This window comes from Pogona vitticeps, chromosome 2 (assembly GCF_051106095.1).
Source record: "Pogona vitticeps strain Pit_001003342236 chromosome 2, PviZW2.1, whole genome shotgun sequence".
In the NCBI taxonomy this organism is placed as follows: Eukaryota; Metazoa; Chordata; class Lepidosauria; order Squamata; family Agamidae; genus Pogona; species Pogona vitticeps.
The window spans coordinates 249,708,605-249,728,457 of NC_135784.1; the positions used below are offsets into that span (position 1 = coordinate 249,708,605).

Genomic DNA, 19,853 nt, shown 5'->3' on the forward strand with positions numbered 1-19,853 from the left:
ACAGACAGACAACCAGACTGACAGCAGCAGATGCAGACTTACCACTGGAGCAATTGGGTCCGCCCCAACCAGGCTCACACTGACAGGTGTTTGGAGCAATGCAACGGCCATGGATACATTTATCAGAACAGTGAGCTGTCACAGAAAGAGAGAAAAGAGGAAGAACAAAACCATTGATTTTACAGAAAAACTCCACCTAGGCTTTCTACAATCCAGCTGTTTTTGACTTTCTCCAGTTCCTCTTAAAAACAAAGAAAATACAGTACTAGCAATATTTTAAGTTCCTTTTAATTTCCTCACAGTTACTAGGTATTTAACTAGCAAACACAGAACACTTATTTAACTACAGTACTCAGTTAAATGTCTGCATAATTAAATTGTAAACCACCCAGTGAGAGCTTTAAGCATTATGAAGTGGTATATAAGCAGCACACTTTATTTAATGACCACAGACTGTCCTCTCCTGTTGCCAAATTCCAGTAGCAGTCTCACACCATAGCTCTCTATATGAACCCGGTTAGGAGAATGAATTTCTTCTTTTAAAAAAAATCCTCAGAATTGCAGAATAATTGAGTTGCAAGAGGCCCATAAAGCCACTGAATCCAACCTCACAAAAATCCACATTCGATTCATATTTTGGCCCTTAAATTGTGATGCTACTGACATAGCCGCTGTAGTAAATGCCACTTTTTTAAAAAAATGAAGAGGGCAAGCATAACACTTTGTGTTTCACTAGATGCAGGAATAGAAACACCAGTATGGCAGTAGTGAGAGTGCTAGATTGAAACCTAGGGGTTCCTAAGTTCAAGTACCCACTGAGACATGGAACTCAGTAGGTGACCTGTACCTGTCAGCCTGCCTACCTCACAGGACTCTTATAAAAATAAATCAGAGAGTGTGAGAGACATGTATTTACTGGAGAAATGGTGGAATATAAATGAAAGTAATTAATAGGAACAGACACAAGAACGTATGCAAAGAAAAACTTCTATTTCACCATAATAAACCAAAGATCCAAAATGTAAAATGTGAAATACTGAGACCGCTTATAGGTATATGAACATTAAACTTTCTGCTCTCCTAACACCCAACACTTATTTACTTCATTATTCTGCTCCTCGAGTAGTTAACCTGTGGTAAATCAAGAAGCAGGACTGGATACCATCAAGGGGAACAGAGGAGCATGCCACTTCTGATACTGAAAGCAAGGGAACAGCTAGATGTGTGTGTTTATCCCATAGTTTGTGACACATTTTTCATTGTTTTTTTTTTTCAGTGCTCATCCCACTGACTATGCAATATTAGTGTTAATCATGAGTAGATCTGTTGTCCTAAGTATGTGATATATTTTGTTTGGCCAGCAGGGCCATGTTTCATTGTAGCATTTCTAGTTACATTATATTGTCTTGCTTTTGCCTTGTGTGCTATCACAGGTCAGGACTACAACTGCAATGAAATTTCTAAATTGGTTGTTGGGCTGTTTGGCCACGTTCTGGAGGTTTTTCTTCCTAACGTTTTGCCAGTCTCTGTGGCCCGCATCTTCAGGGGGCAGGAGTTAGAACTCTGTGTTCTGGTGTAGTGTGTGGGATAGTTGAGTATTTGTAGCTGTGGGATCAGCTTTTTGTCCTTTTCAGGAGATTGGGTGATTATGGTGATCAGGGTGCTTTTGTTATGGGTGTACTGCTGTGATAAGGGGGGAGATTATCTGTCACTGGGATTGATGGGTGCCGTTAGCTAGTCTTTTGTGTGCAGTGATCACTGGTCCTTGTGGCTGGGTAGAGATCGTTGACCTTTTTGCAGGCTGTATTTTTCAGTGCTGGGAGCCAGGCTTTGTTGAATTTCAGACTTTCCTCTTTTTTGTTGAAACTGTGCTGGTGTGGTTATGCCCTAAAACACAATTATCTGATTAGAATCCATTTTTGTCTTATCCTCCATGAACCCATTAAAGCTGCTCAGGTTTATAGATATTGCTTCACTACATCATTGTTAGCAAATTACATAGACTAACTTGTGTGAAGAACTACTTCCCGTTATCTGTTCTACATTTTTCACCTAATCTCTTGCTCTGCAGAGGTCAGGACTTCTGTGGTAATCTAGAGGTCACAAGTTAAATTCCCCACAGTGCCTCCTGGAGGAAAAGCCAGCATGTACACATGCTGCAAAGTCCCAGGTCTCCCAAAGAAGGGAAGAGTAAACCACTTCTGAGTACTTTACACCTAGAAAGACTCAGAATCAACTTAATGGCATGTATTATTATTTTAATCAACTAAATGTTTCCAGTATGTGTGTAGTCTTTAGGTATTACAATTAAAATTACAGGTCTCCATTAAATAGTCTTGAATAGAAAAGCCTAAAAACTGAAAGGATATTTAATCAAAAAGTGAAAGAGCCGGTAGACAAAACTTTCTGTTGCTTTCTTTTTCCCTGTTTGCTGTTCTCACTCTCCAATGCTATCCCAGTTTTTTCTCTCTTACTTTCAACTAGAATCATTCTTTGAAAATCTTGTATATACCAATATTTTTCAGGCCAGTAGAATCTGAAAATTCTGTGTTAAGTAAAGGCTACATGATGAAGTTCTGGTCTTCATGTTTTAGGAAGCATGAAAAACATCACAGCTGCTAGAGAGATATGTCACACATTAGTAGCAGCTGTCAGAATATTTACATTTGGGCTGAGTTCAAAGGCTTGGAGAGGTTTATGAAGGTATACGGGGACTTGTTTGTGTCATGATTTGCCAGGAAATGTTAAGACCAGATGTAGGGATACATTATGTTATCAAGAGCTGCTGGATAGTTCCGTGTTTGGTATCTGGCTGCAGAGCCAGAGATTGGGAGTTCAATTCTCTACTATGCCTCCTTGACAGGGGCTGGACTTGATGATCCCTAGGGTCCCTACCAGTTCTATAGTTCTAAGATTATTATGCATAAGTCTATTTTACAGTACAATCTAATGGCTTTTCACAAGTCTAATTCCTTGCTTTTAGACAGGTGGGCATAGGATTCCACTATTTGGTCTAGTTTGATAAATGTAAGAAGGTGCCGCACCAGGTATCTACTCTGCTGGGGATCACTTTATTGACCACATATTCTAATCAAATGTACAGTACTGGTTTTCTCAAAGGCCACTGAAGGATTATTGCTGAACATAAAAATAGCATTTGTAAATAGAATTATTACAATTCTTGTCTAACAACTAAAAACATGATGCTAAGTCAGAGCATTGGCCCAGATATCCCAGTATCGTTGGCTCAATGGGATTTGTAGTCCTCTCTGTGGATGTACCAGTGATTGAATTTGAGAGCTTTTACGTGCAAAGCATGCGCAGTACAACTGAACTATCAATCTTCTCAGCTGAATGCCTCCAATATTTCTTGTGAGTCATTTTCTGCTGATAGAATTTCAAGATCTCGTCATTTCAAGATCTCAAGATCTCGTATCAGCTGGATGAAATGCTTAAAAACTGGAGAACTTTATTTCTAGATCATCTTGCCATTTGTAGGTGTTGGCAACTTTAGACTTAACATTACATGGAACTCGTTTTTATTCTTATGCTGATGCTACTGGGTTATGGCAGTTAGTATGACATACTACTACAACAACTAAAAGCCTAATGGCTATTTTACATATTGATGCCCTTCAGGGTAAACATGTACTTTGAACATACACTTTCATTCTTTAGTCTATGAAAACTAATGCAATTGAATTGCAACCTCCCATTTAAATCGGACTTCTGCTTAAGTATCAAACATTGTGAACCTTGTAACATATTGTGCTGCATCAGAAATCTGGAATATTATCTTCTGAATCCATGGTCTTAATTCCAAGATAAATACAAGGTTCTCTCAACCCATCTAGTGTAGTACAAATTATTTTGTGCAGTGGTGCCTCGACTTACGACCATAATCCATTCTAGAAGATGGCTGTAAGTCTAAATGGTTGTAAGTCGGATCAGCATTTCCCATTGGAATGCATTGAAGCCCAATTAATCCATTATGGCTGTTTTTTAGATGTATGCAGAGGTGCCGGTTGCAAGTTGAAGCATTCGTTCCCATAGGAACAAATGCAAAAGCGGTTAATCTGTCCTCTACCACTAGGGGGATAATTTTTCTTCTTTTAACCTAAGATGACTTAGGTTTAAAAAAGGGCAGGAAAGGAGGGAGGGAGGGAACAATGGGGAAAAGACGAAAGGTCATCACTGGGGCAGACAGACCCCTCAGACAAAGGTTTGTACTGTTAAGCACAAAAAGCGAGAAGATACAGAGAAAGAAGACAATGGGCGGGAGAGTTTGGAGTCTAAAACACCTTTTAAGCCAAACACTTTTTAAACCAAGCACCTTTTAAACCAAACCAAGCACCTTTTAAACAAAACACATTTTAAAGGGCCTGGCATACTCTGGTCCATGGGGTCATGAAGGGTTGGACACGACTAAATGACTAAACAACAACAAAAAGCACCTTTTAAACCAAACACGTTTTAAAACCAAACACATTTTAAAACAAAAAGACTTTGGAGTCTAAACCCCATTTTACACCATGCCAGCCATAGCAGCCACCCAAACTCTGGGTTTTTGCCTAATATAGATGCCTGAGACATATGTGTTAATAATTCTTTGAATTATTGTGTATGATCTTCTTGTTACAGGACACTATAATCTAGAGTACGTGTCGGGTATTAATATTTTTAACACACACACACACATTTTGAAGGATGGTGGGGTATCTGGGAGTCATATGGGCCACATGCAGTCCTGAGGACCCATATATGACCCCATGATACCCCACCATCCTTCAGAATGTGTGTGTGTGTTAAAAATTGAAAATATTATTTCACTATGTTTTGATTTAAATTATGGATAAGGAACCTTGAGTTGTTTTAGATAACAACTCTCCTTCCCTCACCATTGACTATGCTGGTATGATGGGAGTTGCTGGCCAAAATTTAGCCTCCTCTGATTCAAAGTATTCACATGTGCATGCCCTGTGTGTTTAGAGAAATGAGCAAACAGAGGAGTATTTGTGCAATTCTGAGGTGACTAAAGGGCAGAGCACAGGAGTCATTAATAAGAAAAATGTCCCGCACACCCAAGAAATAAAGAGAGTTTTGTTTTGGTTTTAACAGAATGGCAAATCAGATGGGAATATTAGTGAATGAGGCTGGGTTTTGAAAATAATTGCTTTTTTCACATCCCTCTTAATGCAACTGTTCATGGATCCTAAAGCATTGGTCTCCAACCTCTGCTCAGCATTAAGAGAAGATTCTGGAAAAGTTTTGGTTTGGGGTTTGGTTTTTTATTTTATTTTTTACTACAGATCCAGAGAAACCATGCTGTATGGTGACTCTGAAGGTTAAGAAGTAACTGTTCCCAGTTTTGAGTAATGTTTTTCTTCATCCTGGAAACGCTACTGTCCAGTTTTAATCTTATACACTAGGACCTTCCTGACTGACTGACAGCTGAAGAAATAATCAGTGTTTTTTCTAATCCTGGCACCAGATATGCTAGACAGGAACTTCAAACTGCCAGCTGGAGCTGTCCATCAGAAAAGCCATGCATCCATCAGCATTGTTATTTCCAAGGAAAAATAATTCAGAGAGAGTGAATTAAACCACAGCCTTTTAAACTACTATGAAACCTACCTGTTGAACTGAGAGCAGGTGGACATAGCAAGTCCTCAAAGAACCTGCACAGAGAGTTCCATAATTGACATAATTTTGGATTATTTAAATAGTAAAAAAATAAATGCTGTTTCTTGGAATACCTTAAAAAAGAAAAAAAATCTATACCTGTATGAAAATTTACAGGCAATTATTCCATAATAATGTAAGTCCTATTTTTTCCTCATCTCCATTTAAGAATTCCAAAATAATCAGAGTCTGGAAATGTTACATCTTGGACTACATACAAATCCCCAGAATTCCCTGGTCAGCATGGCCATTAACCATTAGCTATGCTGGCTGGACTATTCTGGGAATTACAGCCGAAAAATTATTGTCTCCAAACTCTGACAGAGCCAAAATATCTTAAAAACTATAGTATAAATAAAAACACACAACAAATATTCATTTTAAAAATAGATAGGTATTCTGATCTAGCTATAGCTCCAAAGAACTGTACTTCCAAAACTTTCAAATTATGTTGGGAAACAATTTTTAATTTTATATAACTTTTTAAGAACAGAGAGTGTTCAATATGTTCAACAAGGAAGCATGACAAAAGGTAATAAATTCGTTTATGTATTAAAGAAGGGTCCAAATGATCTCATAGCAGATGTATAGCAAAGCATCAGTACTACGTCAATTCATGCGTAGTTTCATCACCAACAAAAGTGAAGTGAAACCAACTCTGGCCTTTTGAGTTAAGTAAAGCTATTTAAAGACCTTCCGAGGGAGGGAAGACCAGTTTTCAATCCCACATGGTAGTAGGAATAAGGAGCAACATCTTCTATACTAGACGTAGCAGGTTTCTTTCCCCTCTACCCCTATTTCCATCAAGGACAGAAAATGCAGCTGAATGTGCCTCTTTGGAAAACATACCAGTGGGATGTAATGGAGGAGGAAGAGGACAGAGGAATATAGGGACAAAGGAAGCTGTCTTCCATTCATTCAAACCACTGGTCCATCCAGCTACATGGGATTAGAGTTGTCCAGGATTCAGACAGGATTCTTTCTTAGCTCCACCTGGAGATCTCTGGTATTCCCTAGAAATCCCTCATCCAAGTACTAACCAAGTGCAACCCTTCTTAGCTTCCAAAATCAGATGAGCTTGATGGGCTGAAGGTGGTAGGATTGCATCCCACATACATGTCAATGGTGAGTGATTAGAACCGCATGTGGGCCACTGAAATCATGTCAAGTAGAGAGAAGTAAATCCAACCTCCAATTTGGCAGTATTGAAAATAAATTTACTTACGGATGCACATCTCCCTGCTTTCATAAAATCCAGGGCAACACTGAGATTTCCGTCTATACATAGTTTTTTCTCCATGCCTGTAGGCAGTCCGGTAACTAATTCTATTAAAATATACAAATGTAAAATATAAAATTGGTTAAGTACTTAAAGATAAGCAACTAAGCATGTGTATTTTGAACTGAGTCACAATTCATGAAAGATATAGTCATAATAAATTTGTTAGTCTTTAGCATGTCATGAGACCCTTTGATAATTTTGCTGCGAAAAATCAGAATAGCTACCCTTTTGATACCATCTCTTCTCTCCTTTGCTGAAGACTATGCTCTTTATGTTATGCCCCATATAACAAGCCTCATTAAAAATATGGCAGCTATGCTGCATAAGTGCTTGGCACATTTCATTCTACCATAATTAAAACGGAATATGCCAGTGCATCAACCTCACATCTCTTCTCCATAATTCCTGTTTAGAGAAAGGAAATGTATTTTCACACTAGTGCATAACATAATCCTCTGTCACTTGATAATCCATTGCAAAATTCACAGATAATATTTCAGAGACTTACATATCCTCACAGTCCTACTGAGGATTAATTCTACACATGAACACCCTTATGCCTACATATGAACTATGATGGCATCTATAGGATCTGATTTGTAATAATAATAATAATAATAATAATAATAATAATAATAATAATAATAATAATAATAATAATAATAATAATAATAATAATAATAATAATAATAATAATAATAATAATAATAATAAATTGCCTTCAACTCAATTATGATTTATGATTACCCTTTCCAGATTTTCTGGGTATATAATGCACAGATACATTTTGCCATCCTCTTTTTCTAGGGGTGCTCTAGGACTGTATATCTCGCCTGAGGCTACATATGGAGGTGCAATGGGGAATAAAATTCCCAACCTCTGGTTCTACAACCAGATGCCTAATTCACTGCGCTATCTAGCCAGGACATGCCAGAAATATGTCAGTCTACCTGAATTTATTCTATATAAAAACAACACTTAATCACTTTGAAAGGTTTATTCTAAGAATGCATTGTGAAAACAAAGGTTATTCTAAAAATCACCTGTGCCGCGTGCATTTAAACCAGTTCAATATATCTGTACAGCTGGTGTAGTAAACTTGATCAAAAGGATGGGGATACGATTCTTGTACAGTAACAGAATAACTGCATAAAAAGAAAAAAATGCACATACAGTATATTGTATTAGAACTACTGTTGAATTGAAATAAATTAATGGGAGGGAAGTAAAAGATTTAGGTTTATTTTAAAAAATTCCAAAATATTAGTAGTTCATGTAAATACAGGTAAATAGGTACATTTTAGGGGGGAAAAATCCATAGGTTAGGATGTCTCCAAATAAATATTTTGTCCTTGTGGCAGGTATGTTTTTTACTTCACTCTCTCATAGAGAATATGCGAATGAATTGTATGATTTTTTTTATTTTAATACAGATCTGAATTCATACTGTGTACAACAGTCCTGATATGTCAGTACTTATTTTCACCAGCCTGTTCTGAGGGAGTTCCTGCTTCTTTTTCTACTCCTAACAGGCACCATCCTGTTCAATAATGGATCAACTATAGAAGCTGCCACAGCAATTTGACAAAGTGCTGGTCATATCTGGTCATGTGCCTGAGCACACAGTTGCATATGGCAAGCACTTTGTCATATTGCTGCTGCAGCTACTGCCACTGGAGCTTCAAACATGTAAATACTGAACAGGATACTAGCCAATAACTTTTACTGAACATTAACAATTTTAACAAACATTCAGAATGCTATCAATAAGAACACTAAGGGGTTGGATTATTGGGGGGGTTGGGGAACAAGTGTTTCTGTTTAACAAAACATTAATATACAGTGGTGCCTCACTTAGCAATTGCTCCGTTGAGCGATGAAATCGCTTTGAGATGGACTTTTGGCCATCGCTGGAACGATCACTTAGCGATGGCCCCTATGGCTAAAATTCGCTTTGCGATGATCACAGGGAAGCGATCATGGCAAAGCGAACTTTTTTAAACAGCTGATTGGCAGTTCCAAAATGGCCGCGGCAAAAGCAAAATGGCTGCCGCTGTTTTGCCTCGCTTGAGAGGCACCCAAAATGGCCACCACTATGGAGGAATTTCGCTTTAAGGTATGTTTTTAGCCCATAGGAATGTATTAAACACGTTTTAATACATTCCTATGGGCTTTTTCATATCACGTAGCGATGAAATCACTTAGCGATGTTTTTTCCGGAACGGATAAACATCACTAAGTGAGGCACCACTGTAGTATTTGCTACAACAAATAAGTAAACCTACAGCTGAGTAGCATGTACAAATATTCTTAATGTTTAAATAATGACCCACTCAAAAGTGGAGTGGGGGAGCCTTAATACATAGCTTGAAAAATAATTATGGCAAGAAGGTTGTAACATGCGTTAGTAATTCTTGTTTATATGGACCATATTTAATGAAGGACAACCTCTAAGCAGTGATGGCGAACAGCTGACACACCCAGCCCTTTCTGTGGGCACGCGAGCCATAAGTTGCTGGATCGCTACCCCTGGCAGCCAAACCTGAGGAGGCGGCTGCAGCCACAGTGCTAGTGCCCCGACAGGCGACAGGCCAGGATCCAGAGCAGCTGGCGCTGGTGGCGGCGGGCCGGCCAGCCAAGCTATAGGCAGTGGCGGGGTTGGGCACAACTGGAGGCGGATCCATAGTGGGGTCTGGAGGCACCTCCATGCCCGGGATTCCCCCTTCTGCCATCGCCCCCTCCCCAGGCAGCAGTGTAAGCAAGGAAGGAGGTAATCTCCCTTCTACCTGCAACTCCTCAAACAGCCCAACAGATCTGGGAAATGCTCTGGAGCCAGTTTTCAAGTGATTTGTGGGTTGCAGGAGGAGAGAAAGGGAAAGAAAACCTCTGTCACAGAACGGCATCACACTGAATTAAGCCTCTTATTTTAAAATGATTGGCAGCTGGCCACATTCAAAGTGGACTTGACAAGCTTACGTTACTTCAAGAAAAGAAAAATTATGAGAACCCCTCAAAATCTAAAGAGAACTAATTGGCAGTAAGTACAAAGTTTCTTTGTAGAGTTTCTAAATGATATTTCACAGCCCAGATTACCGTTCAAGAAAACAGAGTGTAATTTAACTAAGGAGCTGCCCATTCTTGTGGCGAATCACTTAAAAATAAGTGCATTCTGTAAGACTTCACTGCGTGCACAGGATTATGCCAATAGCCTCATACATTCAGCATGTCCTTTATTCACCCTTAGGGAAGATTTTTCACCCTGTGATCACAATTCAGTTGGGATTATTTACATGAATTCACCAAAGACACAAGCAGGAATAAATTGATAGATTCTCCTGGTGTTTCCTACAGTCTATTTCAGCAGAGCTGCTAGTGCTATGCAATTTTCCAGATAATGTTTTTTTAAAATATGTTCTTTCATCTTGCCACACCCATGAACAGAGGGAGACAGATTAAATGTTGCTTTCTTTAGGCATAACCACTAGCCCTACTTCCTTTTTTGTTTTGTTTTTTGTTCTGTGCTGTTTTATTTAGCTGCTTTCCAAACCAACAAATTATGTTTTTTTTTAATTGGGATTTTAAAAAAAAACTTGTTTTGGTGTTGTTCAAGAATCACCCAGCCTTTCAGCTCTTTGTGTGTAAGAGCATTATGATGCTCAAAGAGCACATCCATGCTTAAGCAAAAGAGGTACCTGATCCCATCCACAGGACTACCCTTTCCAGTAAAATGAAAAATACATTGCATTGAAATTAAAACTATACACTATCTGTTTCTGAATTTTTTTGCCTCATTCCCTCATAAGATAATCAACCCAACAAGATTTTATATAGATTTTAAAAGCTTCATAATTATACCTCAATGACTTCCAATAGGGCTAATTATACTCCAAATATGCAGATTCTCCTACTGAGTTAATTAGATTAAAGAAACACATTTAGAATATGTCTGCTGTTAAAAATGGCCTCTGCTTCTCAATTCATACATGGATGGATTTTAATGTAGAACCATGTTTGGGCCAGGCTTACCTTTCTTCTCTGTTTAGTCCCCTTCTGTTTATAGTCCATAGCTTAACATAATACACTTCTAATCAAAATGAACAATAATAAGCATAAAATACTAGTAAAATATCATGATTATTCTATGAATTTTTTAAAAATTACCTCTCCCAGTGGCTACACACATTTGGATCCTCTAGATTTAGGGATAAAGTTGTGTCCATCCAGTGGTACAGAAGTATGATGAACCAATCGAAGGAAAAAAACATCTTTTCACCAGAAAAGCCCTAAGAGGTGAAGAGAGGGGGAAGAGAGGAAAGAGAAAGAGAATTTATGCAAACTATATAAAAGCATTATAGCACGCACACGTGCGCACACACACACACAAAACATTATCTAGACTGGCTGTGTACCCATCAGTCAGGAGGAGACAAAACAAAAGACCATGTGAAGATGTGAAAAGTGTAGGTGTTTTATTGATTGAGATGGGGGGGGAGTTGCAGGTGTTTATTGCATAAATGAAGGGGTATTTTCAAGAAAGACCTCAAACTTCTAGGAACATGAAGAAATTAAGGGATGAAGTTTAACATCTAGTGCAACATATCTGACAATACTAGAATGCAGCTATTGGCTGCAGCAATAAACATAAAATACAAATATAAAATGTGCCCTGGACCGATCTGTTGTTGTTCTGTGCCCTCAAGTCAAGACCAACTTATGGCATCCCTAATAGAGCTTTCAAGGTAAGTGAGATATTTAGGGAGTGGTTTTACCAGTTTAACGCCTCCAGTGAGCTTCCAGAGCTGAGCAGGCATTCAAACCAAGACTTCCTGAGTCCTAGTCCATCACTCTATTCACTACCCATGTTCCTCACATAACCTGTTTCCCCAAAAATAAGACAGGGTCTTATATTAATTTTTGCTCCAAAAAAAGCTGTAGGGCTTATTTTCAGGGGATTTTTTATTTTCATGTACAACAATCTACGTTTATTCAAATATAGTCATGTCATCTGGTTGCTGCACAGTGGTGGAGGGCGGGTTTTCACTTAACTAGGGCTTATATTACGAGCATCCTGAAAAATCCTACTAGGGCTTATTTTCAGGTTAGGTCTTATTTTCAGGGAAACAGAGTTTCATTAATAATTTAATTGTTAAATGCACATGCAACTTTGTCGACTTTGTAATTCAATGAAACACAGAACAATTCTGTCAAGTTTTAGCCAGGCAGAAGTTAAGCCACATTAAATTCAACAAGTCTTATTCTAAAATGAGTAAGTGTGGAACTACAGTCTGTTTTCTGTTGATTATTTTATTGATGGACATTCATCATTAGTCCCTGCTCCAAGAATCATTATTAAAAGAATTCAGACTGATTGTGTGTGTGATTACATGATCAAATACCGTAAGATTTCCTTTCGTGTTATAATACGGGTCAATTAGAAGGTTTTTCCCCCCTGATACTATTATGCAAAGGCTACTTTGATCCATCTTTTTTTGCTCCCATTAAAAAGAATACGTAGTAATGAATGACAAGGCTTGTTCAACCATTAGGCAGCTGCCTCAGGTGGCAGCTGCCTCAGGTGGCAGAATTTGCAGGGGTGGGTAGCTATAGCAAAGGTTTATAAGAGAGCTTTTTCTATGATGTTCAGCCTGTCCTTCATTTCCTAACCTAGTAAACGCTGCCTTAAAGCAGAGTAGTGGATGTTACCCCATTTCCAATGTTGAAGAAAATTTTAGTTTTCAGTCTAGATAGCTTGAATAGTCTTCAGCTTAGGAAGAAAATGTTCTGGGCCATCTCTGCTACACACCTTTTGGAATGCTCTTCTTGATTACCCTTAACTTCTTAGTAGATAGTGGTATGCTCATGGAATGTTTCCTGCTATTAATAGCTTATTACATGTACATTGAGGATCATGGCATAAGCAGAACTGCATGTACTATCAGGACTGTTGTATATGCAGGCCTGCACACAACACAGGGTTGTACACATGAAAGTAGGCTAGAGATGCTGCTGTGTGGCTCAACTCAAGACAATCTGCGATTGCTAAGCTATGACCCTAGTTCATTTTCTATTCCCTAGCTTGAGCTTTTGAAACAGGCAACATATAGTTTAGACAGGACCTGGTCTCTCATGTTGCACCTGCTCACTCAGTTTCCTGCAGTCTTCATGACTAGCAGCCCCTTCATGTGGAAGTATGACAAACACTGCGGTTTGTCAATGATTACTGAATTCAGATGTAAAATAATAGATTGCACAGTAACATGAAACCTACAGTGGTCTGATAGCTCCTTTCAAATCACAATTTGTAAACTGGTATAGGAGGTTCAGATATAATGGCAACATCATAATGTGAAGTAATATCTGAATTCAACCAATATCCAATGGCTAAACTGGACATGACTGTGGCAAATCCATGTGTTTTAAACCTAGCTGTTCCAGAATAAAGTGAGAATGATGTTTTGTGGAGGGTTAAAGGTGAGGAATACAACTTTTCCTTCTAAATATTCCCCCCTCCCACAAACCAAGACTTTCAATCAGAGCCCAGAAGTATAATGAAGTGGGTTTGTGACCTATGAAAACTGAGATGAATCTGTTAGTCTTAAAGCTGTCACAAACAAAAAAAAAATTACTATATGAGCAGAAATAGACTAACAGAGCTATCTCTTTGAAAATGGCTACTACTACTACTACTACTACTAATAATAATACTAATAATACTAATAATACTAATAATACTAATAATACTAATACTAATAATACTAATACTAATACTAATACTAATACTAATACTAATACTACTAATACTAATACTACTACTACTACTACTACTACTACTACTACTACTAATAATAATAATAATAATAATAATAATAATAATAATAATAATAATAATAATAATAATAATAATAATAATAATAATGTTTTATTACGGTCATTGACCAACAAAAGGTAAACAACATTATTTAAATTAGGAAACATAAAATCAATCTAAAAGCACTAAAACATCTATATACATACAGTATATATGACTACATTCACACAACTTATTAGATATCTCCTGTCTCCCTATCATAGGCCTTGTCTATGGGCTACTGTAGCTTGCATAGAATGACAGAATTGTTACTTGGAAGCTCATAGAGCCCGTATGATCATTAAGGTCTCTACGTGTATACACCAATTTACAAATACTATGGCTGCACTTTGGGTGGCACCTTTCCTCCAGGGATTTTGATTGCAGAAGCACAGAATTTAGCTACTTTTGTCAACATATCTGAATTTTGGTGATGGAAGTGCAGTGAAGCGGGCCAGAGTAAGGGCTTTACATTCTTTAGGTGTTAAGTGTAAGTATATTTAGCCGGTTTTGGTGGAAGCAGTGCATTATCAAGTATAAGCCTATTTATGACGATACCAAGGTCCTGCTTCCCTTCCGTCTCGCTGCCTAAGATTACTCTTGGCCTTCATGTATCCCATTTGTTGAATACATTCTACCAAATAGCCGTATCCGTTGATTTTATGGTATATTGCTCTCTTCCAAAGTGACTGAAGGTTATCCTGTTAAAAATAACCAGCCAAGCTCCGGCTTCAAACTTTGGGTAGCCCACTTCAAGCCTATTTTTAACAGACTCTTAAAACAAATCTCATCCAAAGTGGGGATTCTACAGTTCTATGCCATATAATACTTTCCTCTAATTCCATCTAGATTTTGCAAAGTCCTTGGTCTGCACCAAATCTCAAAAACTTTGCCAGTAGATAATACTGTAATATTCAGTGAATTATGTTAAGCAGGAATAACGAGTGGTGACTTCCTTCATTAAAACAGATTATGGAAGTAAATTGTATTTCCTTTCTCAAAATGTCAATAAATTTCCTTTTGAATACATTTAACAAAAAGGTAAAAAGAAGTCTCAACTATTTGCATGAACCCCCTAGTGTACAACTTGATTGCATCCTAGTTCTTTTGCTTAATTATTAGGAAAAATTAAAACAAAATCAGTATTACTGATTAGCAATGGTAATGTGTTTATATACTAGCAATGAAACATAGGATTATTTAACTCTTACTACTGCAATGTGAAGAAAAACATTTTAAAATCATACATCACATAAATATAAATGTTTGAAGCATCCTTTATGCATGGACATAAACTGACAATATATAATACAAAAGAGGTCTTAGATTTACATCCCAGTTGTGCTTTTTTTGGCATGGAACTGAACTGATGGTGGAAACAGAAAATTGCACAACTTCATTCCTATGGCAGCCTGCCGAGCATCATGAAAATGCTGGAGAGAGTGTCAGGGGGCCCTTCCTGAATGCAGGAGGCTGTGGTGTGGTAGAGGGAACCCCCAGAAGTTCAGTACTCAGAGATTATCTTCAACAGCCACAGCCCTTTATCTGTGGAAGGCAGATCAAATGACAGCTGCAGGAGGAGTAAGTTTTAAGTTTTCATGCATTTAGAATGATGGTTATTTTATGCACATAGCAGCTCACAAAATTAATGGTATGAAAATGGCTTATAAAAAGGCAACAGTGGCTTTTGGTTAGGATTTTTAAGGGGTGATGATACTATTTTATACTCACTATGTATAACACTGCAACATGTACATCAGTTTTTTTTCACATCAGTTTTTTTTTTCCATAAGCAATAGGACCCCCATATCTGTGGAAGATCAATTCCAAGCCCCCCCCCCCAGGGATGCTGCAAAATGCAGATTATAGTGAACACTATATATAGCAGTGATGGCGAACATATGGCATGCACAGCTAGCGCACAGAGCCCTTCTACAGGGACGTGAGCCATACGTTGCCAGATCGCTACACACACATCCCGCAGCGAAACCTCAGGAGGTGGCTGCTGGCACTATGACAGGCGGCGAGCCAGAATCCAAAGCAGCTGGCACTGGCGGAAGATCTGGAGTTGGGTCTTGAGGCACCTCTGTGCCTGGGATTCCCCCTTCCGCTGCCACTTCTGGTTCCGACGCCAACATGACCCGCAGCCCACTGGACCTTTTGTGGTTTTTTTTTTCCAGTTTGGGCACTCAGGCCCAAAAAGGTTCACCACCACTGATATATAGCATGGTCTCTGGCTCCCTTTAGTGGCCAGTTCTGGTAACTGCATCTTAGCATTATATATGTTTTTAGGATTTTTTCTTTTAATAATTTTAATATTTTCAGACTGCCGATAAGTGAATCAGCAGATAGTGATCCTGCAGATAAGGGGATCCTACTGTATATTGTCTTTCAAGGGGATAAGCTAAGATAATTGAACTGGGAAACACTTCAGAAAGACATTTCAATCCCTATTAAGGCATTTAGAACCTTTTAGCACTTGACTGCACAAAGGAAGTACAGGAGTGTTAGTGAGCTAGGCTTCCCATTCAGATGAATTGCCACCTGCCACTGCATATTCAGAATCAGTCTGAAGGCAAAATATGTGACTAGATTTAGACATTTACATCTCCCTCTGAAGGGACAGGAATCCTCCATCAACATGGATATATGTACATCTGTGCCTGTGTAACTAACTGCCCCTCCAAGCCATCCCAAATGCAGCCAGCATCTGCATCTGGGGGTGGGATTAGCCCATATGTTCTCATTATCCCCTTCAAATATTTCATACCTATAGGTATTAGCCATGAGCTGAAAAGTTATTTTGCTCTACATGCATTCTATTCTTAACTGCTCAGGAGGAGTTAAGGCATTCAGCAATTAATATAAGGTGGTAAGATGTGATTGGTGATAAAATACTTTTTTGTTGTTAAGACAAAAACATTAATTAAAACAAGCAATCTCAACTTATCACAACTTGTACACGGCCCACTCTTGTCAGTCATAATTAACCACGTGTAAACTTCTGGCTATGAATAAATTGGATTGCTTTTATCGATTGTTCTTGCAGTGCTAATAGATGAAAAGGATGAAATACAGTAGACGTTGCAGCAGATTAGGAAACAATTTTTACTGGCTCCCAAAAGCTTCCTAAAAGAATATGTGTGCATTTATGTTCAAGATCCATTGTATGGCACACAATCTGTCTCATGGCAAAAAATAAATAAAAATAAAACCAAACTTAGTATACATTATTAACTCATTTGATATAGCATGCTGCCATTATCAGAAGCACATTTTTACCAAGGACCTTCAACAATGAAGGGGAAAAATATATTAAGATATTCATATTCTCCCCAGCATCCATAACAGGACATATAATGATATGTAAGAAACAACATTTAATAAGCCAATAAAGGTAGGGAGACAAAGTGCAAAACTATTTTTAGAGGCTATCCACACTGGCATATAGTTATGGCATACGGTTCCCTGATAGCACTATTTGGGATGGAGGGGGGGGAGAAACCTTGTCCGCTTGTGTTCCTACTTAAAACAAACCATCTTTCCCTGGCCCATATCTTTCTAGCACAGGGCCTGGGCATGCAATATTTTGGGGATGATACACTGATATGCAAAATAGCACTTTGTTCTCCTTTTGCAGATGAGATTGTACTGAAGATAAGGACCTTTTAACCACTGGCTGGATCACACCAAACTTTACAGTGGGAACATGCCCTGAGATGCAAAATAGTTCTTTGTTTTGCTTTCACAGATGGGTACCAAGAGTTAAAATTGCACTGAAAATAAGGATCTTTTAAGCACCAGCCAGATGGCGCCAAATTTTACAGCATGAACAGATCCTAGCAAAGGGCCAATTATGCTATGAATGAATAATACAAAATAAACACAAAAAGTTTTTAAATGGTAATAAGCTGGAAATCATATAGAATAATATTCCATTATAAATTAGATGCTATTATATAATGTGTGGGCCGAAAACTGTACAGGACTGCAGTCTGCATTTTTTAAAAAAGGATGCTATACACAATTCACACATAACAATGAGCAACTATTCTAGAACATCAGCTTGTTCATTCCTGTTTTGCCCCTACTCCCAGCAGCAGAGGTTAAAGAAACCACGAAAACATCATGTATACCTCGTTTAACATTATGTACAAATTGAGATCCTTGGTTTGTTTGTCTGTTTTTTTCTCTCCTAACAGACCACAATCATAAACCACCATGGGCTTATGACTCCAGATGTGGGTTTACAAATGCAGAAGAGACTAGTAAATTGTGTATTCTATTACCAACTTGGATATATAATAATAAGCAAAGCACAGAGGGACATTAGGTAAAAAGATCAGCCAAGTCTTACAAGGCACAAGAATGCTTTGGTCCTTTTCTATAACAAATGAGGCAAAGAAGCAATGATTAGTGTTCCTTACATACCCTCCAATATTTCCTAGATAGGGACATATAAATGAATTTATAAGGGATGTAGCCAAGAAATAGGAGGGTGTGGTTAAATGCAAAAGTTCTTAATGAAGAACAGACAAATTTGTACTTCATGCAGAGAAATCTCTGAGTTTCTGTATTGCATTTATGGGAGTCTGAGAAAATTAAAAATGGCCAGAATTCTATCATGTCTGCTGCCAGAAGTTAAACAGCGTAAACCACAGTGGCAAATTGTGTTAGCTAACAAATTGGCAGTTGTATTCCTCTGTCACATGACTTGCCACAGGATAAAGAACATGAGCATCAATTCCTTAGCCAATCAATGGTTGTTTGCTGTTGTGATATATCCTACTGGTTTATATCACTATATGTAAGTAATAGATTTCAGGCTAATAGTATTTTTGTATAGCACTTTTATTTTGCCCATTCATGAAAATGTGGCCACCATTGTACTTTATTACCCTGTTTCCCAGCCCTAGTGTGGTTTTTCAGGATGCTCATAATATAAGCCCATCAAAAAATCCGAATTTACATATGTAGGAGAATACCACCATGATGCTGTCATCTGATTTGAAGGAAAAAATGAAGAGAAACTGAGGGCAAGCAGCAGGAATTGTGCAATCAGGGACGTGTTATTTCCTTCAAATTCCCAAATCAAGTAGTCTGTTAAAACCATTACAGTTGAACAACAGTTGGCTAGATCTCATGAACTGTTCACATCTTTTGTTCCATATTATAAATTCCAGACACTTCCAGTTTTAGAAAATGAAACCACAATACTATACTGGTACAAGCAAGCTGTTGTGGATAAAACAATCTGGATTTTAGAATCTCAAGCATAGCCGATTCCTCCTACAATTGGCTGTGTACTAGAAACAAGGTGTCACCTTTTCTGGAGAGCAGAAACGAACTAGTGAATGAATAAAATTATTAGAAAAATAGTAATCAGTATTAGGCACTGGGAGTAGGAAATTGTCTATGTGTTTCCTGCTGGTAAACAATTCTATATAGTATTATGCACAGAAACACTTTGATAATTACACACTAATTTGATATCAAAGTTCTCAGTTGTTATTCATATCACTAGCACTTTTCTTCTTGATGTTTATTTTATTTTTATTTTTATTCTAAAAAGATGTCCCTTGTCATTAAACCTTCAAAATCATTTCCTTTAATGTGGAACAGAATCTGCCATATACACAGCCTGCTACATCATTAAAGAGGAACTAACAAAGGCACAGCCTTAGAAACCCTAACAATCAAAGACCTTTTTAGTTGTAATTAATATTTTTCCAAGATAATTTCTCCTATTAAAATATGGTAATTAACTCTGGTTTCAGGTTATCTGAAACCTTCTGAAAGTGAATTTGGAAGCATATTCCTTCCTGTGAGCAGTAATCTGAAGGCAAATTAATGATGAGTCTATTTTTATTAACATAAGCAAAAAAAAAAAAAAAGAATACTCAAAACTGTGTTCCTTCCAGATTACATCTTGTATTATTGAAATCTGACTGCACCTTTGAAACTCGATGGTATTGATAAAAGGCACTCTTGTTCCAACGTATTTAATAAAATTTATATCCTGTTCTTTTTTCTTTCTTTCTT

The 19,853-nt window shown here is 37.8% G+C and overlaps 1 protein-coding gene across 3 annotated transcripts in view; it reads right to left on the reverse strand.

The window, feature by feature from the left end:
• The window catches only part of MEGF10 (multiple EGF like domains 10), a 136,247-nt gene that overhangs the window by 84,541 nt on the left and 31,853 nt on the right, over positions 1-19,853 (reverse strand). For all 3 annotated transcript variants that reach the window (XM_072992396.2, XM_078386217.1, XM_072992395.2), the window contains exons 2-5: positions 11,126-11,247; positions 8,008-8,109; positions 6,908-7,008; positions 43-135 (exon numbers count right to left, since the gene is read on the reverse strand). In XM_072992396.2, coding sequence (XP_072848497.2) covers positions 43-135; positions 6,908-7,008; positions 8,008-8,109; positions 11,126-11,229 — 400 coding nt within the window. In that variant the 5' untranslated portion in view covers positions 11,230-11,247. The remainder of the gene's footprint in view (positions 1-42; positions 136-6,907; positions 7,009-8,007; positions 8,110-11,125; positions 11,248-19,853) is intronic.